At 41.3% G+C, this 26753-nt stretch overlaps 1 protein-coding gene across 6 annotated transcripts in view; it reads left to right on the forward strand.

Annotated features, from left to right (window-relative positions):
- The window catches only part of PCDHAC2 (protocadherin alpha subfamily C, 2), a 220163-nt gene that overhangs the window by 110023 nt on the left and 83387 nt on the right, over positions 1 to 26753 (forward strand). For 4 of the 6 annotated variants that reach the window (XM_006866178.1, XM_006866174.1, XM_006866176.1 and 1 more), the window contains exons 2-3: positions 21062 to 21120; positions 23780 to 23868. In XM_006866178.1, the coding sequence (XP_006866240.1) occupies positions 21062 to 21120; positions 23780 to 23868 (148 nt within the window). Of the gene's footprint in view, positions 1 to 5680; positions 8815 to 21061; positions 21121 to 23779; positions 23869 to 26753 lie in introns of those variants that run through there. The other 2 variants (XM_006866175.1, XM_006866173.1) reach the window with 2 other exon arrangements.

Below are 26753 nucleotides of genomic sequence, written 5' to 3' on the forward strand. Positions count from 1 at the left end.
TGTGCAGCAGATTTGTCCAATGCAATACGTCGTTTGAGTTCTTGGCTGCTGTTTCTGTGAGTGTTGATAGTTGATCCAAGAAGAATGAAGTCCTTGAGAAGTTCAATCTTTTCTCTGTTGATAAGAATGTTGTTTATTGGTCCAGTGATGAGGATTGTTGTTTTCTTTACATTGAGATATAATCCATACCAAAGGCTGTGCTCTTTGATCTTCATCAGTAAATATTTTAAGTCCTCTTTACTTTCAGCAAGCAATGTTGTATCATCTGCATATCACAGGTTGTTAATAAGTCTTCCTACAATCCAGATGCCACGTTTTTCTTCATATAACTCAGCTTCTTGGATTATTTGCTCAGCATACAGGTTGAATAAGTATGGTGAAAGAATACAACCTTGCCACACATCTTTCTTAATTTTAAACCATTCGGTGTTTCCATGTTCTGTTTGAACAACTGCCTCTTGGTCCATGTACAGATTCCTCATGAGCACAATTAAGTGTTCCCGAATACTCATATTTCGCAATGTTGTTCATAACTTGTCATGATCCACACAATCAAAAGCCTTTGTGTAGTCAATAAAGCACAGGTAAACATCTTTCTGATATTCTCTGCTTTCAGCCAAGAACCATCAGACATCAGCAATGATATCACTCATTACATGGCCTCTTCTGAATCCAGCTTGAACCTTTGGAAGTTCTCTGTCAATGTATGCTTGCAGCCATTTCTGTATTACCTTTAGTAAAACTTCACTTACATGGGATATCAAAGAGATTGATGATTTCCGCATTCCGTTGTGTCACTTCTCTTTGGAATGGGCACAAATACGGACCTCATCCAATCAGTCGGCCAGATAGTTGTCTTCCAAATTTCTTGTCAGAGATTAGTGAGTGCCTCTTGTGCCACCTCACTTTCTTGAAAGATTTTCCATTTTTATTCCATCAATTCCTGGTGCCTTGTTCTTTGCCAATTCCTTCAATGCACTTTGGACTTCCTCCCTGAGTATCATTTGCTTTTGTTCATATGGTACCTCTTGAAATGGTTGAACAGTAACCATTTCCTTTTGGTACAGTGACTCTGTGTATTCCTTCCATCTTCTCTTGATGCTTTCTGTATCATTCAACAATTTGCCCAGAGAATCTTTCAATAACAAAAGTCAAGGCTTGAATTTTTTTTTCAGTTCCCCCAGCTTGAGAAATGCTGAGCGTGTTTTCCCTTTTTGGTTTTCTGATTCCAGATCTTTGCACATTTTGTTGTAATATTTGGCTTTATCTTCTTGAGTGATCTTTGACATTTTCTGTTCAGCTCTTGGACCGCCTCATTTCTTCCATTTGCTTTAGTACCTCTATGCTGGAGAGCAAGTTTCAGTGTCTGTTCTGACATCCATTTTGACCTTTTGCTTCTTTCTTGTCTTCTTAATGACTTTTTATTTTCTTCATGTATGATGTTCTCGATGTCATTCCACAACTCTTCTGGTCTTTGGTCTTTAGTGTTTAATGTATCAAATCTATCAGATGGTCTCTAAATTCAGGTGAGATATATTCAAAGTCATATTTTGGCTCTCGTGAACTTGTTTTCATTTTCTTCAGCTTCAGTTTGAATTTGCATATGAGTAATTGATGGTCTGTTCCACAGTGTGCCCCTGACCTTGTTTTCACTGATGATATGGAGCTTTTCCATTGTCTCTTTCCGCAGATGTAGTCAATTTGATCTCTACGTCTTCCATCTGGTGAGGTTCATGTGTATAGTCGTTTCTTATGCTGTAAAAGAATGTATTTGAAATGAACAAATTGTTTTTGCAGAATTCTATCATGCAATCTCCAGCAACATTTCTATCACTAAGGCCATATTTTCCAACTACTGATCCTTCCTCTTTGCTCCCAACATTTGCATTCCAAACACCAGTAATGATCAATACATTTTGGTTGCATGTTTGATCAATTTCAGATTGAAGAAGTTGGTAGAACTCTTATATTTCATCCTCACTGGCTTTAGTCGTTGGTGTGTAAATTTGAATAATAGTGGTATTAACTGGGCCTCCCTGTAGGTGCATGGATATTATCCTATCACAGACAGCATCATACCCTATGACTGATCAGGGGATGTTCTTTTTGACAATGAATGCACCACCATTCTTCTTCAATTTGTCATTCCGGACATAGTAAACCATGTGGTCATCAGATTCAAAATGGCCAATACCAGTCCATTTCAGCTTACTAATGCCTAAGATATCAATGTTTATGTGTTCCATTTCATTTTTGACAACTTCCAATTTTCCCAGATTCATATGTCATACATTCCATGTTCTGATTTTTAATGGATGTTTACAGCTGTTTCTCTTCATCTTGACTCGTGCCCATCACCAAATGAAGGTCCTGTGGGGCTTTTCTCCCATGGGCTTTATTCCATTTGCATCATCACGGTCAACTCTACTTTGTGGAGGCAGCTCTTCCCTAGTCGCATTTTGAGTGCCTTCCAACTTGAAGGGCTCATTTTCCGGCACTCTATCTGACAGTGTTTCTCTGCTCTTCATAAGGTTTCAGTGACTAAATATTCAGAAGTAGCTCGTCACTCCTTCCTAGTCTGTCTTCATCTGGAAGCTCATCTAAAACCTGTCCACCATGGGTGACCGTGCTGGTATTTTAAATACCGGTGGCATAGCTTCCAGAATCACAATAACTCACAAGCCACCACAGTACTACAAACTGACAGACATGGATTAGGTGGGTTTAAAGCTGGACTGTGAAAAGTATATAAAATTTGGAAAGGAAATAAGAAAAGAAGAAGCTATTTCTATATGAAAGAATTGCACAAAGTTGTAAACTGAGCACTGTTAAAAAACAAAAAACAAAACATTGTATATTTCTATGCCAAGCTCTATACTAGGTGCTGGAGATTATAGCATGTTTGGGAACTTCCCCCCACATTCTGTTGCTATTTATTACCGTGTATCTTTAAATGGTGACTATCTTGCAACGGAACAAATCCTTTAAAAATATTTTGATGACAGAAGTCTCTTTTCATTGCTGATATAGAAGAGGCTGGTTTTTGCTTTTAAAGTAAGGATAATTTATAAAAATAATTGGGAAAGGAATAATTGGGAAGCTTCACATACTCATCTTTCTCATCATCATTGACTTCCTCCCTGGCAGCCATGGTGTTGTCTGATGATAATAAGTTGTTGCATAGAGTAATAATAATAATTCCGTACTTGTTAGTCCTTGAAAAAATTGCCTTATGTACATTATCTAATATAATCAGAACAATAACCCTATGAGTTTTATTTAATATTGTTTCCCCAATTAAAATAAGTAAACTGAAACCTAGGATAAACAACATACCTAAGTTCACACATTTAGTTAGTTATCAGCAGAGGCATGACTGACTCCAAAGTCTTTGTTCCTAGATCCCGGTGCTAGTCTGCTCTTTAGTTGGGAGCTTTTGAAGGTCCAAGAGAAAGAATGTTTAGTGGTGTGATTGAGAGATTGGCATTAATATTTGTAGACATAGTACATTCCAGCAATTGGTACTAAATCAGTACTTAATTGGTACTAAATCAGTACTGAATCAGCATACTACCAAATCCAGAGTAGATCATCTCTTTAGTACAGCATATTTGGAAAAGTTGGGCTGATTGTGTTGGCTTATAGTCCAAACACATCAAAATTAACAGGTGTACTTCCTTGAGGAAAGGAGCCCTGTAGTGTAGTGGATTTGGAGTTTAAATCTACCAGCCACCTCTACAGGAGAAAGATAAGGCTTTATGCTCCCATAAAGATTTACAGCCTAGGAAACCATATACAGGGTTGCTATGAGTTAGAACTGACTCCACAGCACACAGCCACTATCACCATCACCGCTTCCTAGAGCATGGTGAAATTACTGAAAGATGAACTCTGTTTTTTTTCTTCCTAGATGTGACACTTGGGGGCTTCCATTAAAAACATCACCAAACCTTTGTCTCTTGAATCTCTTACATAAGTGCCTGTGATCTTTTTGAGGGCATAAGTCTGTACAAGGCCATTACCCAGTGACCAGGTTTCTGAGCTGTGGGTGGAAGTGACAGCAGCTATGAGCGGAAGTGACAGCAGCTGTGAGGGTCTGGAAGGAGATGAGGGAAGAAAAGGTCACTCTTTCTGACAACTTGATTTCACTTATAAGCCATTTGTTTTCAGAAATAAGTAATGGGTGAGGACATAGACCAGGCCTACAATTTGTGCACTTTCTGAGATCAAATTACTACAGTAGAGATAGAGGTATTATAGGGATGTTTTGAGAGGACTCAGACAGAAGTGGGAGAAGTCAGGGACCTTAGAAAGGAGACAGGAATAGAATGTGATAGAAATTGCTTCCCACTCTGCACCCTTGAGGGAACAAAGAGGACAAATCAGAAGCAACAGTGATAGGAGGAAGCTGGGAGCTTCTCTGGCATAAAAATTGTTAGATCATGGTGCGTTGTCAGTGATGCATTTGGTAGATAGAAGGGATGTGCCAGTCCACATCTTTGAAATCTCGGCATCAGAATCATTTTCTTGTCCCCTTCAGTTGTCCTCTCAAGAAGGGAAGCATGCCAAATGTCAGTTTTCATTCTGGCTTTGTTCCAGTTACATAGCTAGGAAAATGACCCATTGAAGAAGATCTAGGAGTGAGAAGTTTCTGGGAAATGAGAAAGAGAATGGAGATTTTAGCCAGTGCTTTTTGCTGTGGGGAAGTTGATTTTCAAATCTTGTGGAAGAGATGAAAGGCCCTGTGAAGAGTGTGAATGCACAGAACAGAGAAGCGGAGGCAATGACACAGCACTGAAAGACTTCCTCTGATCCTTCTGTCTTTTGTTTTACCTCTGCAGCATTGCAAGGGGCAATCTTAGGGCAAGGAAGGTGTAGAGGTCAAAAGAAGCCTTATATTTATAGAAGATAAGTTAGAGTCATTGACAGTGTTGGCTATTATAAGATAAATTTCAGTTTGCCACGTTTTTTTTTTTTTTTTTTTTTTTAATAACAGCAAACTTTTACTGCAAATCATTAATGGAGTCTGAATTCCAGCCTGGCTTGGGGAATCAAGAGCAACTCTTGATTTAATGGCTTTGCAGCCTCTTGGAGACAGTCATCTATTAAAAAAGGAAAAAGGAAAATCACTCTTGAATGAACAAAGAAAATGTTCTGGGTGATAAATGAAAAGCATCTGAAGTAAGATTAAGAAAAGCTTAAGGGAAACATCTCTAAAATTTTACCAGATTTTACCCACTGTGATAAAAATTGTGTTAGGGAAGAGGTTTGCTTGCAGCTTCATGGAACCAATCTTTTAAATAAACACAAAAATAATGGTTATTTGCCAGCATTGGTTATTTCACACACTGAAAATAAGGGTCATTCGGCTGGGAGCAGAACTGAGTATTAAATCCCAGGATGCTAGTTTTAGGCTGGGTCTCTCCCCTCCACCCCCCTACCCCCCATCTCCGCCCCCAACAACCGCCTCACCATCCCATTGCCCCAGGAGTTGAACACTTTCTTCTTTGCTTAGGAGTGATTCAGGGAAGATGTAAGGTCAGGTAAAGATCTGCGATCCCGGTCACCGGTAACCCCAGTACGCCTAAATCTGTGCTCATTTCCTTTGAATGTGGGGACGCTTATAATTAGCTAAGGCCCCCCTAGTTTGTTTGTTTTCCTAAGTTGCGCTTGGAAATCCTTTCTTGGGTTGCTGATAGCTGAGTCCTGGTGATTTAACTGTTTTTCCCAGAGTAGTCTTCTCATCTATAGACAGCCTAGAGACGGTGGAGACTGGATGAGCAGAACAGTGGGGGAGGGATAAAGGGAGTGGCCGTGTGCCCGTGGTCTGCTGGGATCCGGAGTCCAGGGTGATCGAGACCAGGCTGGAGTGAATTAGCTGAGCAGCCCGAGTCTGCCACCTCAGTGCGGAATCGAAGCCTGTCTTGCAGAGCACTCCTCCCTCTGTCTGGCTTCCTCTTCCTTCCCTCCGGAGCAGGAGCAGCAGTAGAAGCAGCCGCAGCCGCCGCCGCAAGCAAAGCAGGTTTAACGACTCAGAGGCAAGCGGAGGAGTTGGGATATGGGGAGTCAGCGGGGGCGGCGAGGCCTACAGCCCTTGGGAGGGCCTACAAGGGGAGCGGCTCCAGGCATTTGCTAGCGCGTGAGCCGTAGGGAGCCAGCGCAGGGTTGCACGAGCAGAGGCGGAGGCGGGGCCGGGTGTGGAGCACGCCTGGGTAAGCAGCTGCCTCCGGCCCTGCCTGGCTGCCTCCGACGCGGCCAGTGGCTATGGAGAAGACGACCACCAGACCTGGAGCGACAGAGCATCCACGACTCCGGCGGCTCATGTCCTGGCTGCTGCTGCTTCTCGGGCTGCTGCTGCTGGAGCCAGTGGCTTCCCAGCTACGCTACTCGGTGCCGGAGGAGCAGGCACCAGGTGCGCTGGTGGGTAACGTGGCCAACGCACTGGGACTGGAGCTGCGGCGCTTGGGACCCGGCTGCCTGCGCATCAACCATCTGGCCGCGCCCAGTCCGCGGTACCTAGAGCTGGACCTCACAAGTGGAGCACTCTTCGTCAACGAGCGCATTGACCGGGAGGCGCTGTGTGAGCAACGGCCTCGCTGCCTACTTAGCTTGGAAGTGCTGGCGCACAGCCCCGTGGCGGTGAGTGCAGTTGAGGTGGAGGTACTGGACATCAACGACAACTCGCCGCGCTTCCCGCGGTCCGACTATCAGCTTCAGGTGAGCGAATCGGTGGCACCTGGAGCACGCTTTCATATAGAGAGCGCGCAGGACCCCGACGTGGGCGCCAACTCGGTGCAGACCTACGAGCTCAGCACCAACGAGCACTTTGAGCTTGACCTTAAACCCCTGCAGGAGAACAGTAAGGTTTTGGAACTGGTGCTGAGGAAGGGCCTAGACCGTGAGCAGACCGCCTTGCACCACCTGGTACTCACAGCTGTGGACGGGGGCAGCCCAGCCCGCTCGGGCATAGCACAGATCTCTGTGCATGTCCTGGACACTAACGACAACTCTCCTGCCTTCGACCAGTCCACTTACCGTGTCCAGCTGCGGGAGGATTCACCCCCAGGCACGTTGGTGGTGAAACTGAATGCCTCAGATCCGGATGAGGGATCCAACGGTCAGCTCAGGTACTCTTTGAGTGGCTACACATCAGACAGGGAGAGGCAGCTCTTCAGCATCGATGCCAACACGGGGGAAGTGCGGGTAAGTGGAGCCCTGGATTATGAGGAGGCGTCCTCCTACCAGATCTACGTGCAGGCTACTGACCGGGGTCCAGTGCCCATGGCGGGCCACTGCAAGGTGCTGGTGGACATCGTGGATGTGAACGACAATACACCAGAGGTGATGCTCTCAGACCTGTATAGTCCCGTGCCTGAGGATGCTGCACCCAACACCGTTGTGGCCCTTCTCAGTGTCAGTGACCAAGACTCAGGCCCTAACAGGAAAGTGAGCCTGAGCTTGGAAGCCACACTGCCTTTCCGGTTGAATGGCTTTGGAAACTCCTACACACTGGTTGTGAGTGGCCCATTGGACCGAGAGCGGGTGGCTGTCTATAATATCACAGTGACAGCCACCGATGGGGGAATACCACATCTCACATCCCAGCGGACGCTGCAGGTGGAGATCTCTGACATCAATGACAATGCACCAAGTTTCCTGAAGGACTCCTACTCCATCTATATCCAGGAGAACAATTTGCCAGGGGTGTTGCTCTGCACTGTACAAGCCACAGACCCAGATGAGAAGGAAAATGCAGAGGTGACTTACTCCCTCTTGGAGAGGGAGATTCAAGGGCTGCCAGTTACCTCCTATGTCTCCATTAATAGTGCTAGTGGCAGCCTGTATGCTGTCAACTCCTTTGACTATGAGAAATTCCGGGAATTCTATGTGACTGTGGAGGCCCAGGACAAGGGGAGGCCACCACTGAGCAGCACTGTGACCGCCAATGTGTATGTGGTGGACATGAATGATCATGCTCCTCACATCCTGTACCCTACCTCAACCAATTCATCAGCAGCCATTGAGATGGTGCCTCGAACTGCCCCTGCTGGCTATCTGGTCACCAAAGTCATAGCCATGGATTCAGATTCTGGGCAAAATGCTTGGCTTTTTTACCACCTGGCCCAGACCTCTGACCTGGACCTCTTTAAAGTAGAACAGCACACAGGAGAAATAAGGACTACCAGGAAGATGGGAGATGAAACTGGTGCCACTTTCAACCTGACCGTGGTGGTACGAGACAATGGAGAGCCATCACTATCAGCGTCTGTGACCATCACAGTAGCTGTGGTGGATAGGGTTTCCAGAATCATCCCTGACACCCAGAGGCATGTTAAGAGCCTTCGAACCTACTCAGAACTTACACTTTATCTTATAATAGCATTAAGCACAGTGTCTTTTATATTTCTTTTGACAATCATTGTTTTGAGCATCATCAAGTGCTACCGCTACACTGCATATGGCACTACATGCTGTGGAGGTTTCTGTGGCGTAAGGGAGCAGTGTCCTGCAGAGCTGTACAAACAGGCCAACAACAATATTGATGCCAGAATACCACATGGCCTCAAAGTGCAGCCACACTTCATTGAAGTGCGAGGGAATGGCTCCCTCACCAAGACCTACTGCTACAAGGCTTGTCTGACAGCAGGCTCAGGGAGTGATACTTTCATGTTTTACAACACAGGGGCCCAGACAGGGCCAGGCCCTGGGGGGGCCCAAGCAGCAGTGACTGACAGCAGGCATCTCACAGGTCAAAGTGGGCAGAGTTCCGGGAACCTGATTATTCTAAAAAATGAGGCTGTTTCTCAGAATGAGGTAGGCTGTGAAAGGGAAGGGGTTTTCCCCACAGTCATGTATTTTTCACATCCCCCCAGTATCATGGGGATTATCTTTATTGAGTTGTTAACAGTGACAGGGGTTGTCAGGTAAACTGAGTATATATAAATCGTACCTATAATTTGGTCATGATCTGCTGTGTTTTCTTTCCAGAATAATGGCACTAGAAAATTATCTTACCTTCCATTTTTTTCCAGATATGAGGACTTGTCTATAAAATCGTTTGAAACATTGGGATTAGTTTTAAGTATTTGATGTTAAAACACAGCTCTGTAGAGAAATAAAACAAACCTAAGAATAAGTATTATGTTTTACAGTGTAATATTATGAGTGTTGTTGTTGTTAAGTGCCATCAAGTCAGTTCCAACCCATAGCGACCCTGTATAGGGTTTCCGAGGAGCAGCTGGTGAGCTTGAAGTTCAAATGGCTATACAGTCTGGCACATTAACCCACAGCACTACACCAGGAGAAAAGATGTCTGCTGTATCATCCAGAGGGAAAGTTTTCTTTTGAAATCCTGTTGTTGTTGTTAAGTGCCGTCAAGTTAGTTCTAACTCATACCCATCCTGTTTAGGGTTTCCGAGGATCATGTAGGAGTGGTTTTTGTGTTTTGTTTCATGTTTTTAAAGTTTTGAGGTCTCTAGGAACTGTTATGCTCACCTATCTATATGGTGTCCCTCTCTACCTTGGACCCATCCACACTGAATATTATCCAGTTGATATTTCCAGTAACTGTTCTGAACTATGTGATAGAATCTTTGGAAATTTGTGTCACAGGTGGTAAAGCCATAGGATTTGGAGCTCAACTCAAAGCCAAAGTTTGCTGTGGCTGTATAGTGTGATGACTCTTCTTTAGGAGGAGGCTCCTGTTAGAGGAAATGAATGACGGTAAAGCAGAGAAATTAAGTGTCAGTTTGTCTGGCTGGGACAGGGACGTATTAGAATGAATGGAAAAGGGATTGAGGGGACAGTGAAGGCCAGGACAAGTTGAGGAGGAAGATGAGAAAAAAGAACTCTCTCACTAGTCACTTTTCTTGGCAGACTCTGAATTCATTCTAAGAGGATTTCCCTCCATGCATTTTAAATTCAGTCTATAATCATTTGATTTCCTGTTGACAATTCCGTGGTTTTGGTGAAATGAAAAGTATCCTCCTCAAGTCTCTTATGTCCTTAAGTTAAATGACGCTACTTCCCAAGCATTGCCATTTTCTGGATCTGTAATTTGATTTGCAATGGCTACAAAGGACTTGGCATATAGATGGCTTACTGTACATGAAGATGGATGTTAGTATATGCCCTGCTTTTGAGTTGTAAGTGGCATAAGGCCAGTTTGCTCATTATTATGAAGAATGTATGCAAAGTATTATAAAGTACATGAATGTGTATTCATGTACAAGTAAGTGTATATGGTCATGAAGGGAAGTGCCTATGTGTGTGCCATGTGTGGTGTTAATCTCTGTATGCATGCTTGAAATAATACAGATACGCTTTGTTTTACTTTAAAGTTGGATTTCATAAGCCAAACATTTGTCCCAGTAATAATGATGAATTATTGTCTCACTAAACAACTACTTCATAGCTAGGACTTTTAGAGCTACTACAAAATTAGCTAATGATATTTGTCCCTCCTATGCTTTTTGTGATATATTTTCACTGACACTTTTTTTTTTCATACATATATTTTCACACCATAAGTTCATGATCTCTTGAGGAAAGTAAATTAAAACTGGAGGTGGGTAAAAGGAAGAATCTTCCATGTACGTTGCAGGTAGATCAGAAGAGCCAGCTGTTAGTCAATGATGAGTAGTCACAGGTGATAGATTTCATATTAAGAAAAACAGGGGTGGGGGGAGGTGAGGGGAGATGAAAGCATTTCCAGAAATCTTTAGATCATAGCTTTTGGAAGCATGTAAAAAGACTTAGCTTTAAATGTTGGGGCTGTAGACATTTGCTTAACAAATTCCTGTAAAGCCTTTTGGGACTGGGATGGGTTGCAGGTGGGGAAGAGGCATAGAGAACAGGCCAGGCAAGGCTCAGCTTTTCCATCAGCCATGAATGGTAAACTCAGAATAATCATGCTTTTGCCCTTACTCTCTTGGGTCAAAGCTTGGGACAATTTGATACATGAGCTATTCTTGTCTTACACTGACCCATATGTTAACATGTACTTTGGTACAAAAACCGTTACTCTAGGGAGAAAATTATGTCAGAAAGTGTATGCTTTTGTGGAATTTTGCCAGGAGTACATAATTTTAAGAAGGGCAGATTTCTGCAGATGATTTTGGAAATTCAGTGAACAGCCCCAAGATCTTCAGCTGCTGAAATGATTGCAGTTATAGGAAGAGAGAGAGTCAGATTGTTGTAGCATGGCAAAATTGGCTCAAAAATCACTCAGTTCTGAAAGTCATCTTTGCTAGATCAACCTGTTGGATGCCATGTTAGGCTTTGTTTTCACCCTACCTTGTCATTGAAGATGGCAGCAGAGTCTTAGGGTACATTTAATGCCATGTGCCCATATTTAAATCAGATGGGATTAGAAAGCAAGAATAAGGGAATTTGTACCCACTGGCACTTCTGCTATATACATGATGCTATGCTTAGCAATATTTGTCTTATTTCATCACTTTTAAGTCATACGTTAAACATTGAGTGACATCTGGCAAATGAGGAGACAAGCTCAGAGAGGTTAAGTAACATATGTAGTCAATACTGTCAGTGGTATTTTAAATCTTGTCTGTTGGACTCCAAAGACTGCTTTTATAGTAGTATATTGTTGTTAAGCCGGTTCTGACTCTTAGCGACCCTGCATTGGGTTTCCAAGGAGTGACTTGTGGGTTTGAACCACTAACCTGTGATTATCAGTCCAGCTTATCCTACAGTACCACACCAGGAGGCAGAAATCCTAATGTTTGTACTTTTTTTTGATATGAGATACTCAGGCATGTGGGCTACCACTAGTTCATCTAATAATGTGTATTAATTACTTTTGGAAAAAGAGCAAGTCCTTTCATAGAAGGAACCCTGGTGATACAGTGATTAACTGCTTGACTACTAACTGAATGATTACTGGTTCAAATTCCCCAGTCACCCCATAGGAGAAAGATGTGGCAGTGTACCTCTGTAAAGATTTACAGCATTAGAAACTCTATGGAACTACTCTGTTCTATCAGGTCACTATGAGTCAGAATTGATGGCAGTGGGTTTGGTTGGTTTTGCATGTTGTTGTTGTTATGTGCCATCGAGTCAGTTTTGCATAGAAGAATGCAAATGGGAGAATCATTGAATAAAAAGTTACTTCTAAGCTAATATAGTTTCTGAATTTGCTTGTTTTACTTTGGAAAAAAAACCTGTTAAGATCTTTTATCTCTGTTCTTTCACTGATTTTCTCTCTTTTTGCTTATTAAACATAAGCAGTTAACACCAGCTAACAACATCTGTGTTAACAACATCTTTTGATGGATTTTATCTCCAGTGAACTAATTTCATGAGCCACTTGTGCAGTAAGGTTTTTGTTTTTACTTAACTATGTGGCAGATATTCTCTTTTTATATTTATAAAACTCTATTATTGAATGTGGTCAGCACATTTAGTTTCCATGAAAAACAACTAAGTCTCAAGGTGAATTCTGTGCATTTGTGGTCCTTACTTTATAATGAACAGACTTGTCAGCTGCCTCAGGGACTAGTTGGCGGACAAGTAGACTTTTCAAAAGAGTACCAAAGAACAGTTAAGCTTGCATTCTAATTCTAAAACAATTTGCATTCACCAAATCTGTTATTTCTGCCTCAGTGTGTACACATTCAACCTACTTGCAGTTGTAGTGACCTGAAAGAGTTAACTCTTCTTTCAGTGTTACTTTATTTCTTCTAGGACTAACTTTTATCTAGTGATTCTATCCTGGGATCCATTACACTCAATGTAAAGTGGCATGGAGATGGATTTATAAAAGTGCACAATGGTCAGAGTAAGGCAAATTACTTATATCTATAAATTCCCTTTTTTGTGTTTTGTTCTTTCATGGTTACTTTTGACTGGGTGGGCTGTTTTGCCTTGCCATTTCCATGTTGGTTATAAAACTGTTCTTCTGAGAAAAAGCTTATTTTCTTTGGTTTATAATATAATAGTTTCTTCAAATTACCTACTTCCTCCCCTTTCCTACAGACTTGCTGTGCCAGATGGATTTATAGTTGAGCTTTTTCATGTCTCTTTTCTTGAACATATTCTGATTAATGAAGAAATCAATTTATTGTAGCTTGCATGTCATTGGCCTACCCTTTCCTCTGACCCAGGAGTGAGCTGTCACATGGGCATCTGGTCTAACTCAGAACACTCTGCAGGGACATAGCCTGGCATATTATAAATTGCCTATTGGCATGCTGTCTGCTTGACAGAGTAGCAGAGTCAGTTATGGATATTTGCCTTGGTCAGTTACCAATTTTTGCTCTCGGTGAGGGGTCAGAATGATGTCAGCTTGCAAATGTTTGAGGAAAAATTGCAGTCACTATGCCCAGAAAGCAGTTTAGCCTAGTTTAGTGGGGATTTACAAAGAAATCTGTGACATTGCAAAGGTGAAGAGACATGGTTGTTTCTTAGCACACAAGCAGCATCAGTTCCTTTCTGGCTTTGCAGGGTCAGGACTTGAGACTCCAGGGAAGTGAAACTGTGAGTAAGAGAGTTAATTGCTGTGCTAGCAGGCTCTGCATCCAGCATTAAGCAAGCCTTGCATTTCTGTTATACTGAAACCCATTAGGTATGTGTTAAAATTGTTTATTTTACGTTCCTGCTCTGTGAATTAAGATTGTAAATGGTTCTTTTTAGAGGGCCATATTCTACCTAGAATTCTCATATTTATTATTTCTTCACTTGTATTCACCAGAAGATTTATAGGTAGCAAAACAATGATTATTTAAAATGTGTTATTCCTTCGTGTGTTCAACTTATATTGATGTATAACAAATTGCCACAGATTAGTGGGCAAAAACAGCACCCATTTAGTGGCTCATAGTTCTGCACCATAAGGAGCTCTGGTAGCGTAGTGGTTACGAATTGGGCTGCGAACCTTAAGGTCAGCGGTTCGAAACTACCAGCTGCTCTGCGGGAGAAAGATGAGGCTTTCTACTCCCATAAAGATTTATACCCTTGGAAACCCTGTACAGGGTCGCTATGGATCGGAACCAACTCGATGGCACTTAACAACAACAACAACAGTTCTGCACCATGTGGCTGGATTCTCTGCTCAGGTTTTCACAAGTCTGAAATCAATATGTCACCTAGGCTGAGTTCTCTTCTGGAGGCTCTGGGAAAATATCTGTTTCCAAGTAATTCAAGTTGTTGGTAGAATTCAGTTCCCTGGGGATCACTCTCAACATCTAGAGGTTGCTCTCAGATCCTTGCTCTCTGGCCCCCTCCATCTTCAGAGCTGCCAACAGAGAATTTTCTCTTGCACAGAATCCCTCTTGTGCTTTGAATCTTTGTGGCATATTTCTCTGGCCTCTAGACTCATATGTAAAGGACTCATGTGATTAAGTCAGTCCCACCTGGATGATCTCCTTTTGTTAAAGTTGACTGTGCCGAATGAAATCACCTTCTGATGGAAGTAAAATCATCATATTCACAGCCTTATAGATTATGCAGAGTATGTACACCAAGGTTTGGGGACCTTGGGAGGTCATCAAAGGATTCTGTCTACCAATTTATCTTGTTGGTGTTAAGTGCCATCTAGTCAGTTCTGACTCATAGCTACCCTGCATAAGGTTTCCGAGGAGTGGCTGGTGGGTTTGAACAACCATCTTGTGGTTCAAATTGACCTTACAGTCCATTGCTCATCTTCACAAAATATTGTGTGAAAAAACTTTTAAAAGTCTGTTAGGGCTGCCATCTATTGAAAGTCAGCCCTCGACACAAGGTATTTAAAAAAAAAAAAAAAAAAGTCTGTTAGGAATCAAAAAGAGATGTTACAATAGTCTCAATGCTTTTTATGAGCAGTCGTGTAAGTTTATGAATGCCACTGTTGTTGTTCTTACGTACCATGTAGTTGGTTTCTACTAATAGCAACCTTCTATTGGGTTTCCAAGGAGCAACTGGTGAGTTTGAAGCGCCAACCTTACATTTCAAATCAACCTTGTGGTCAAGTGCTTATCCTACAGCACCATATCAGGATTCTGAATGAATGCCATAGAGTCTTTTAAAAATAAGTGAATATATTTTTGGTGTTGAGAATATTTACACAGAAAAACCTGCACCAATTCTTCAGTTTCTACACGTACCATTTAGTGACACTGATTACTTTCTTCCAGTTACATTCTACCCATTTTCACCATCCTTTTCTGAGTTGCTCCTACTCAATTGACATCAGTTCACTGCCCTCTAAGGTTCCTATCTAATTTTCCGAGTTGTTGTTGTAAACTGTTGTTGTTAAGTGCCATCATGCCAGTTCCAACTTAATATAGACCCTGTATAGGGTTTCTGGGAGTCCTAGTGTGGTATTGTAGATTAGCACTGTACTGCAGTCTGTTTGAACCTCCAGGTAAGTGGTTCAAACTCACTAGCCACTCCTGAGAAACCCTATACAGCAGGGGTAGGGATCATCCATTCCATGAGGCATATGTTGCTGTTATTAAGTACCGTCGGGTCAATTCTGATTCATAGCAACCCTGTATAGTGTTTCCAAGGAGCAGCTGGTGAGCTTGAACCACCGACCTTGCAGTTCAAATGACTTTGCTGTCTGACGCATTAGCCCACAGCGCCACACTAGGACTCCACGGGGTGTATAAGGCCTGCAAAATCATCTGGTCTGGCCCTGCCAAGGCAACCGCAGTTCCAGCCATTACATTGTTGTTGTTAAGAGTTGTCAAGTTGGTTCTGACTCAGTGACCCTGTGTAGGGTTTCCAAGGAGTGGCTAGTAGGTTTGAACGTCCAACTTTGCAGTTTAACCCAACCTTGTGGTCAAGTGCTTCTCTTACATTGCCATACCAGGAATTCAGCCATCGTATTGTTGTTAAGTGCTGTTGAGTCAGTTCTGACCCATATTAGGGGTGAGTTAGTTAAATGTTTGACCAAATATAACAGGCTAATTTTTTTTAAATATGAGTTTTTATTGTGAATTGAGTGATAGTTTACATGGGAGAGCATCAGCTTTACATTCATTCTATTGTATTTCGTTTCATTGCAATGATTTCAATCTCCTCCATGCATCATCATTCAACAGCATGTTTCCAGTCCCTCTGTTTGTTTGTATTTTGGTGTGTACACCGAAGCACTCAGGAATATATAACCATTCAAATACCCAAAGGTATATATACCCTGCACACCAGCACCCCCAACCCCCTAGCCACCAGCACACAGCCCCTCTCCTTCCTTGAGTCTAGAGTCTCCAGCCACTCCATCTCTCCCCATCATTGTCTGTGCCTCCATTTCTGGTGTCACTGCTTCTCTAGATAGGGTTCCATTCTCTGCTCTTCTTGATGGTCCCAGGGCCCTCCACTCCTGGGCTGCAACATCTAACAATCCCTTCCTTTTGTTACAAAACATCTACCTTTACATTTGCAACATCCACAGTCAGTCCTGATAGCAATTATTCACTATTGAACCACAAGAGTCTTACCCCATTTCCTTTCACCAGTCCCATCTAGACAGGTTGGAAATCACTCAGTGGAGATTCTACCTTCCCCGCACCTTCTGAAACTAAAGCTCCCTCTTGAAAACTTGTTAGCCAGTCACTTCATGCCTTTGTTGTCCGTTCCCCCACCCCCACCCCCCACACACACTTTGGGTAGATGTCTAAGTTGCCCATCCCTGTCAACCCTCTGTATCAAGGGGGTGGGAATGATCCTTGCTGTAAAGATTTGTTCCCTCTTTTAAGCAACTACATCCATAAGTATAGGTTAAGTTCATCAGATTGTAGCAGATTACACTTTTTTTCCTCTTCTTTATTCCTCTAGTCGAGTTCTAATCATCCAGCCATTGAAGCTAGGTCAAATGGGTAGTATCTGCAAGTATGGGCATTCTTGTGCATCACCCCTCACTTCACATCAGCTGTTTGCTTCACTCACCACTCTAGTCCTCTGTGACTATGTCCCTGTCCATGGGCTCAGAAGTCCCCAGGTCTCACTATACTGCTAGCCACCCAGGTCGCGATCCAGGTTGACAGGAGTCTATTGAACGTTGTCAGACTTAGCTCACAACTTCATTGCTGTTTATCCCCCACTTCTACTTATCAGTAGACCAACATGGTCACCAGCAAGATTACATGCCTGCTTGTGTATTCCCTTTGAATTTCAGTCTTGGAAGGGAGCAGGCTAATTTTTAAGTTGGTAATTTTGTATGGCCCACAAATGATGTTATAAACTTTGGCAGAAAAAAAACTTCCTCACCTCCTGCTGTACAGGGTCACTATGAGTCAGAACCAACTCAACAACAACAATATAGGTTTTCTGAGGCTGTAAATCTTTGGGGGTACTAAACCATTGTTTAGTATTGAGCAGAAAGCCTCTTCTTTCTCCAGTGGAGCAGCTAGTGGGCTCAAATCACCAACTTTGTGGTTTTCAATCCAGTGCTTTTCCTACAGAGCCACTGTTCTCCCATTGTGAACTGTATAGTTATTATTGCAAACTGTAGAAAGTTCTTAAAAGAGCATAATGCTCAAAACAGACATTTTTTTACTAGTTAAAACCAAACTATTGTTTGTTTTTAAGAAGACTTCAGGTAATATTTTTGATTTAATATTGATTTGGGTCAATAGTTTTAAGGGTTCATTCAACTTTCATGGCTCCAGGAAGTCTCCATTCCATGAGAATTTGAAATTTTGTTCTGAAAATTTTCCCTTTTGATGAAGATTCTTCTACAAAGTCTTGTGCAAAGTGTTCAGTAATGGCAGTTATAGGATCTGCACTGGACTGTAAACCACAAGGTTGGCAGTTCAAACCCACCAACTGCTCCTCGGAAACCCTATACAGGGTCACTGAGTCAGAACTGGCTCTTTGGTATTAACAACAATAGTATTGAGCAGAGATTTACAAAATAATACTTTCTTCCTTACCTTTTCCCAGCATGATCTTATTATCATAAAACCTCACATAACAATGATTCCAGCCAATGAGTCAGGGAAACATCATGTTGCTGATGGACTGTTATAGAAAAGACAGCAAGATAAATACAGTGTAATCATTAAGGAAGTGAGATTGTTCAGTGAGCTGAGTTTCCTGGTCAGTCTTGTTAGAATTATGTCTTTCAGCAAAATGAGGTTGGTGATTTCATTTCAAAGATCAAGTTTCAGCAATTTTCATCATGAATGTTATCCAATCTTAGAAAAATTGGCAACATTTACTCAACAGATGTCAAAGTCTTTCTGGAGGGAAGGTTTCACAGCTGACAAGCTGACATTAGTACGGCTGATGGTAAGGAGAGAGAGGATGATAATGAGGATTAAAAAAAAAGTATTTCCATTATATTTTCAAAATGATTTACAAATACTTTCTTTTTTTGTTCCCATTTACACCACTGGTAGAAATGGGAGCCCTATCTAGAGGGTTCTCTGTGCTACCTCATATGAAATATATGAGGGGGCTTCCAAATTTCATGGATACATGAAATTGAAAGATAATTATATTTTCCACGATATTTTGAAGCCCTCTTACTTATAGCAGTTAGTCAGAATTTGAAAACCAAAGATGAAGCAGCTTGTATATTTATATCTTGCCAGTGCAGAGAGAGTGAATAGAGTTGGGAGAAGGAACATTTGAAATAAACCATCCTACAGTGTAGTGGTTACGAATCGGGCTGCAAACCTTAAGGTCAGCGGTTCGAAACTACCAGCCGCTCTGCAGGAGAAAGATGAGGCTTTCTACTCCCGTAAAGATTTACACCCTCAGAAACCCTGTACAGGGTCACTATGGGTCGGAACTGACTTGACAGCACTTAACAACAACAACAACAGTTGTAGCTTTTCCTGGTCCTTGACTTTGGCTTAATCTCTGAATACTGTTTAAACCAAACCAAACCCTATAGGACAGAGTAGAACATCCCATAGGGTTTCCAAGATTGTAAATCTTTATGAAAGCACACTGCCACATTTTCTCCTGTGGTATGGCTGGTGGGTTCAAACCACCATCATTCCATTTGTAGCAGAGTGCTTAAACACTGTGCCATCAGGGTTCCTTTGAATATCATTTAGCAATTCTATAATCTGTCTGGAAGCAGGATGCTGACTACTTCCTCATGTGTTTATGAAATTCTCCCAGGTATGTGTTTAAACAATACTTTGCATTTTAAAATGAACTATAAGAGTAATAGGAACAAGAATTATTGATATTTTGAAATGGTTTATTGGTTTTATCATGGCTTTGTGTCTACCAAATATGCTAATGATAATCTAGAGACAAAGTAAACCTCCTTTCCCATCTTTTCACTTAAACAGACCCAAGTATATTCAGTAATGTTTTTTGTTGTTATGGTTAAGTGCCATTGAGTCAGTTCTTACTCATGGTGACCCTTGTACAGGATTTCTGAGGAGCGACTGATAGGCTTGAACAACCAGTCTTGTGGTTAGCAGTCCATTGCTTATCCTATAGTTCCATAACAGGATCTCTGCCCATAAAAATACCTCTAGAGGGATATCTATAACAGGTTTTTCAGAATAAAATTTTTGCTAATCAATACAAGTTTGTGATGGTGATAGATTTGGTTCCCAGTAATTGCAGAGTAGTTTTTACCCAGCCTAAGATGAGGCTTTCTGCACCCGTAAAGATTTACAGCCTCGGAAATCCTGTTTAGGGTCGCTATGGGTTGGAACCTACTCAACGGCACTTAACAACAACAACAATAACAACAACATAATTCTCCTAATAGTCTTTTGAAAAAAACAAAAACAAAACCCCACTGGTTGCTGTAGAGTTGATTCTGAGTCATGGTGAACCCATATGTTTCAGAATAGAACTGCTCAATAGGGCTTTCATGGTTGCAACCTTTTGGAACACATTGCTTTTCCAGGGTACCGCTGGGTGGTTTGACTTGCCATTGTTTTTGTTAGTAGCCCAGTGCTTACCTGTTTGTGACACTCCAAGACTCCTAAACAGTTTGCTGTTGTTGTTAAGTGTTGTCAATTCGATTCTGACTCATAGTGGTCCTGTATAGGATTTCTGAGGAACAGCTGAGATGCCCATAATGTCCTCTTTGTCCTCTCCATTTTAGATTAACGATTTGTAGACAGATCTTCCCAATGCACAGATGGTGAAGAATGAGACAGGTTCCTTTTGGGTTTCAGCTACTCTTAGAGCTTATTGAACAATAATGGAGTGAGGAGGCAAAGCACTCAGGGAGGAGCAGGGAACAAGTACAGTTTTATGAAATGAATTATGTAGCAATAACAAGGTCAAACTCTGTGTTGGTTTGTTTTCCTCTCCTTAGTATTTGTCTTTAATCAGCAGAAGAGGATGTTATCAGTTGCTAGTGTTATGACTGGGCATATCCATTCTGGGTCAAACATGCTGCAGTCTGCAAAGTGTGCAGCAGATTACAGTCCTCTGCAGTCCCGCCAACCCAACAGAATTTATATAGTTGTGTGTCCTGTTTTAACTGGAATATAATTGGAAATGTTCCCTTAATGGGACATTTGAGGGCAAGAGCAAAGGAAGCTTTTCCTGTTTTCAAAACAGACTGCTCTTCCCCTAGTGTCTTAAGAAACTAGTTTTTGCATAGTTCCGGGCAAAACCTGGGTTGCCATGATACTTACTCTATGCAAGGAGCCTGATTAGCTAATTTAGTTTCTCCTAAGTACTGTACAGGGTCGCTATGAATTGGAACTGACTCCACGGCACATAACCACCACCACCAAGTACTATATGGAGTCCTGGTGTGGTGCTGTGGGTTAATGCCCTGGACTGCAAGGTTGGTTTGAACTGCAAGGTTGGCTTTTCAAACTCACCAGCCACTCCTTGGAAACCCTTGCAGGCTTGCTTTGACTCAGAAACAACTTTATGGCACTGAACAACAAAGTACTGTATATGGACTCCTGGTGTGGTGCTGTAGAATCAGCATTGGTCTTCAAACCACAAGGCTGACAGTTCATATCCACCAGCTGCTCCTTGGAAACCCTATACAGGGTTGCTCTGCCAAAACTTTTTTTAGATATGTGGAAATATATAAGGAAAAAGCTAATGAACTAGCAGCATCACTGAGAGAATATTATGTTTGGCTATATTAACAGAAAACTCCATTTGTTTTTTACAGCCCCGACAGCCCAACCCTGATTGGCGTTATTCTGCCTCCCTGAGAGCAGGAATGCACAGGTATGTACTTCTTCCTTTCTCTTAGTCAGAAGTAGCATTAGCTCTGTGTGGTTCAGATAAAAATATGCCTCCATAGACAGGAAGCAGCTGTCAAGACTAAGAAGATTTAGACACATTGTCAGGGGAATGCAATTATTTTCACGTCTTTCTATTTGAAATATTGTAAGAGGTCAGTGCCAAATGTTTATCAAGTGTTGGCAATGAACAATACCTGAAAAATCACAGAGACGGGCTGCTATGAACTTTGTCTCATCAAAATTTCTACCAGGAAGTGAATCCTACTTCCTTTTTCCTTTCTCTGCCTATACTTTCTGTGTCTCAAAAATGTCAATTACTATTGATATTTTAGACTTGGGGTATATACTGTGGTTTAATGCTGGACTGCAAGATCAGTTTGAACAGCAAGGGCATAGACTTAAATTCACCAGCCTCTCCTCTGGAACCCTATACAGGATCGCTATGAGTCGGAAATGACTTCATGGCACGTAACAGCAACAATAACTGTATAACAATGTATATACTTATATTGCCTACCTTGGATTTCTGTCATACCTTGGATTTCTATCACTCATTGATTATTAAATTCTATTATACACAACAACTGGCTATTATTCTTGTCCAGCACTTGGTAAGCATTTGATTTTTGTTGCCAGCTCATTGCTGTCTTATATCTATAAATGACATGGGCTCTTCAAAGGATGTGTCATGTGAGTGGTCATTATTGAGTACCGAGAGCTGAAATGTATCTTAACCTAGAGCAAAAGCAAATATATAATTTTGCTTTCTCTAATTTATCTTTCTGGAAGTAATGGATGAATTACCATTATATCCAGAACTGATATTATATCCATGACATGGGACTAAATAAAAGAATCACTATTTGTAATTATCTTTGAAAACCAAATAGGGAGGACCAAAAAGCTGTTAGCATTATTTTCAAAAGAATTTCATTAAAAATAAGTACTAAACTTACAATGTAAACTCCACAAAACATCTGGGCCGTGGTTAAGTAGATCTTCACCAAATCTAAATTAGTTTCTATAGAGAGAGTTTACAAAGTATGTGTTGAGTTGATGAAAAATTAGTTTATCCTATTAAAAATATTGTTGTTGTTGTTGTTGTTATGTGCCGAGTCGGTTTCGACCCATAGTGACCCTGTACAGGGTTTCCAAGGCTGTAAATCTTTACGGGAGCAGAAAACCTCATCTTTCTCCCACGGAGTGACTGGTAGTTTCGAACTGCAAACCTTAAGGTTTGCAGCCCAATTCGTAACCACAATAAATCAATACACTCGTAAGAATTACAAATGGAATAGAAATCATTACATCGGGTGCTATTCCTGAATCAGAAGCAATAATAAAGGGCTAAAGACAGTTCATTGGCGCTAGTGATATGTCATATTGGAACCTGGATCATAATTTTAGGCCAGAAATACTCATGTAGACATCAGAATATTAAGTATCAGAAGGGATTCTTTATATTTGTTATTAAATAATTTTATGCTTTTATCTGCATCTGAGCTATTGGTGAGACTGTTCAATACGTAAAAGCATGGTTTAAAATATTAATTCTTTCTCTCCCAGGTGAAGTTTGTAAAGTTGTTCGCTGGCAAGTATCAAAGCTATGAAAAATACCCTGAAAACTGTATTTAAGATAGGAGATATGACATATTTCAAATACCAAAGTATACCACTTCCTAATAAAAAAAAAAAGCTAAATGTGGTCCTATTCAGGTTACAGTTAATGTAAAATGTTATAAGATTTAAATAGAATGAAAATGAGATAAAAATTGAATATTACAGTGCTGTATTTGCCTCACAATGTAGTGCATTGAACATGCATTAGAATTGTGGCTTAAATAACAATTTTATTTTCCATGCATATGCTTGGCTTCTTGGCCTTTCCAGTCATGTAGATGTCCTTTGAAAAATCTGCTTTTTTAAGCTGAACAGATGCCAGGATGTTTGTATCTTTTGAATGAATCTAATTGAACCTATATTATTTGTTGGTAGGATTCAAGAACACTTGAAGGATATTAATATTTGGACAAAAGGAGTAGATGCTAGGGCATAGATAAAGTGAAGAATAGTGACAGGGCAGAGTTTAATAAATGTATTTCCACTGCATACATTGTTTTAAGTCAATGAGTGAGAGAATATTGAACTTACAGACCTCTCACCCCTCCAATTGTCTGTGCGTAAAATATATAGAAAGATTAAAACAGAAAATAAGGTTAAGAGTTAATTGGGCAGCCAATCTGGAATAACACTACACTTAGCAAAAAATTAGTTTTAGTGTATTTTCCTCTTTGTTGTAGAGAATTCAGGCACAAGAGAACCTGCTAAGAGAGGCTTGGAGTTTTGAGCTCCTTGCCTGCTCAGCATTAAGGTGTTAATATGTCATTAGCTCTCCGATGGACTTCCTGCTAAATTTCCATAATGATAAAACATGTTTATTGCCTGGATAGTATAGCAGTCTATAAGTCAGCATTATTGCAGTGTTTGCAAGGTGGCTGCTCAGCAGTAATTGCTTTCATTCAAACATGAGCAGAGTGTGGTAGCTACAACTTTGCATCCATAGATGTAATTTCTGAGGGTGGAAGGAGAATTGAAAAGGCATTTATAATATAAATGTTATTTGGGTCTATATGTTTACTCAGTTCTGTGCATCTGGAGGAGGCTGGTGTTCTACGGGCTGGTCCAGGAGGGCCTGATCAACAGTGGCCAACAGTATCCAGTGCAACACCAGGTAAGCAGCTAGGGTTCCTCCATTCTTGCTTAAGTTCTGGAAAGCAAGATGACCCGTTTTTTTGTTTTGTTTTTTTTTTGAAGATTTTACTGTGAATTGGGTGATAGTTTATGTGTGATAAGATCAGTTTTGCACTCATCCTATCGTGTTTTGCTTCATTGCAATGATTACAATCCTCTCCATGCATCATCATTTAACAGTATTTCCTCTGTGGTTTTTTTTTTTTTGTTGTTGTTGTTGTTTATGTACACAGAAATGCTCAAGAATATATAATCATTTAAACAATCAAAGGGCACATTCTGCAAACAAGCCTTCTGGCTGCCAGCACACAGCCTTTCTCTTTCCATGAGTCTAGCGTCCTCAACTGCTCTATTTCTCCATGCTATCACTTCTGGCTCCATCTCTGGTGTTGTGGCTTCTCTGGTTAGGGTCCCATATTCCACTCATATTCTTCTCTCTTGATAGTCTTAGGGTCCTCTGTTCCTATAATGTAAGATTAACTACTCCTCCCTTTATGTTACACAGCTTCTACCTGTACAGTTGTGACAATCACTGGTAGTCATGATAACAATTACTCACTATTGAATCAAAAGAATCCTATCCCCATTTCCTTTCACCAGACCCATCTAGACAAGATGAAAATTATTCAGTGGGGATTCGACTTTCTCCCACACACTCTGAACCTCAAGTTCCTCTTGAAAACTGGTAAGCCAGCCACTTCATGCTTTTATCCCCCCATCCCCCATTTTAGGTAGCTAGTGTCTAAGTTGCCTGTCCCTATCAACCATGTATACTGAGGAAATAGGCTTGATCCTTGATGTGAAGATTCCTTCCCTCTTGGTTGGTGTTTTGAGCTACTACAGCCGTAAATATAGGTCAAGTTCATAAAATTGTAGTAATTTATCCTTATTTCCTTTACAAATTTCTTTGTCTTCCTCTAGTTGAGTTCTGATCATCAAGCCTTTGAAGCTAGGTCAGTTGGGTACTATCTGCAAGTTTGGGCATTCTTGTGTGTCTCCCCCCACTTCATATCAGCTGGATGCTTCATTCTCAGCTCTAGCCTTCTGTGTCAATGGGCTCAGGAGTTCCCAAGTTTCCCCATCTTTGGACCAACCAGCCCTTCCTTTTCTCTCTCTTATCTCAAGGTCGACAGGAGTCTCTGTAATATGGTCGAACTCAGCCGATATCTTAATTACTACCCTTCCCCCACTTCCATTCACATGTAGACCAACACAGTCACCAGCTAGTTTACATGCCTGCTTTTGTGTTCCCTTTGAGTTTCAGTCTTGGAAGGAGGTTTGTCCTGAAGGGACTTGAGTGCTTGCCTTGTTGGCTCCCTGGCAAACAGCTTGCTTTTCATGCTGGTCTTTCATTCTGGGTGTATCTTCTGTTCTTGTAGCCACTCCTGGCTGGTCTGCTTGTCCTTTCAAGTGGGAATGTCCCACCTTAGAAGGTTCTGAATGGGGCTCAGAATTCCACTTAAGGTTCTTTACAATATAAAGGCTCCTCAGGAAGTCTATTTCACTGGGTAAGTTCTAGAACCCCCTTTAGGTATTCCAGTCAGTTATAGACTGAAGATAGACTTATAAGCTTTCTGTAATAATGTTTCCCATTATTCCTTTCTATCCCACTCAAGTGTCTGTTTTACAATAGTAAGCAAGGGAAACCAATATCCATAAGACAGTTAAGCATCTTAACATTATTTCCCCTCTTTTACCCATTCAGACTATGCCTTGATCCCTATATCACAGATCCCTGTTGTTTCAAGTTGAGCATACATCACTATTTACCTCTGTCCATTTAGCCCATGTAAACTTACCTAAGTGTTCCCCTATCTACCTTGTTCTTCCATCCTCCTCCCTCTTCTTGTGTATTGCCCTCCCCAACACCCAAACTGTGATGTGTCTATCCCCTAACCTGTGCTCTACCTCCCCCTCCCTTCCTGCCTTCCCTGGTAACCAATATCTTTTCCTAAGCTTTTACAATAACAGTCTTGTGCAATATTTGTCCTTTTATAACTGACTAATTTCACTCAGCATAAATGTCCTCAAGGTTCATCCATGCTATGCAGTGGTTTACAGCTTCATTGGTATTCTTAAAGGTAGCATAATATTCCATTGTGCATATGTACCAAAGTTTGTTTATCCATTCTTCCATTGATGGGCACTTAGGCTGACCCCTTCTTTTTACTATTGTTAATAGTGCTGTGATAAACATTGGTGTGGTCTGGCTCGTATTTCTTATGGATATATACCAAATAGAGGAATTGTTGGATATAAGGTGTTTCTATTTCCAGCTTTCTGAGGAAGCACCATACCGTTTTCCAGAGTGGTTGAGCCATTTTACATTCCCATCAACAATGTAAGAGAGTCCCAGTCTCTCCACATCCTTGCCAGCATTTATTGTCCTCAGCTTTTTTGAACTTCACTGTTATTGCTGGTGTGAGATGATATCTCATTGTTGTTTTGATATTCAGCGAGCTCTGGTAGTGTAGTGGTTATGAATCAGGCTGCAAACCTTAAGGTCAGCAGTTCAAAACTGCCATCTGTTCCACAGGAAAAGGATGAGGCTTTCTGCTTCCGTAAAGATTTACAGCATCGGAAACCCTGTACAGGGTCTCTGTGAGTCAGAACCAACACTCCATGGCACACAACAAACCAACCAATGGCTAATGATTGTGAGCATTTCTTCATATGTTTGTTGGCTGCCTGAATGTCTTCCTTGGTGAAGTGTCTGTTCATGTCCTGTGCTCATTTTTTGGGTAATTTGTCTTTTTCTTGTAGATACGTTGTAATTTCTATACATTTTAGAGATCAGTCCTTTGTCTGATATGTTGTTGCAAAAGATTTTCCCCATTCTGTGTGCTTTTTTTTTTTTTTTTTTTT

This window comes from Chrysochloris asiatica, unplaced genomic scaffold (assembly GCF_000296735.1).
Source record: "Chrysochloris asiatica unplaced genomic scaffold, ChrAsi1.0 scaffold00087, whole genome shotgun sequence".
NCBI lineage: Eukaryota > Metazoa > Chordata > Mammalia > Afrosoricida > Chrysochloridae > Chrysochloris > Chrysochloris asiatica.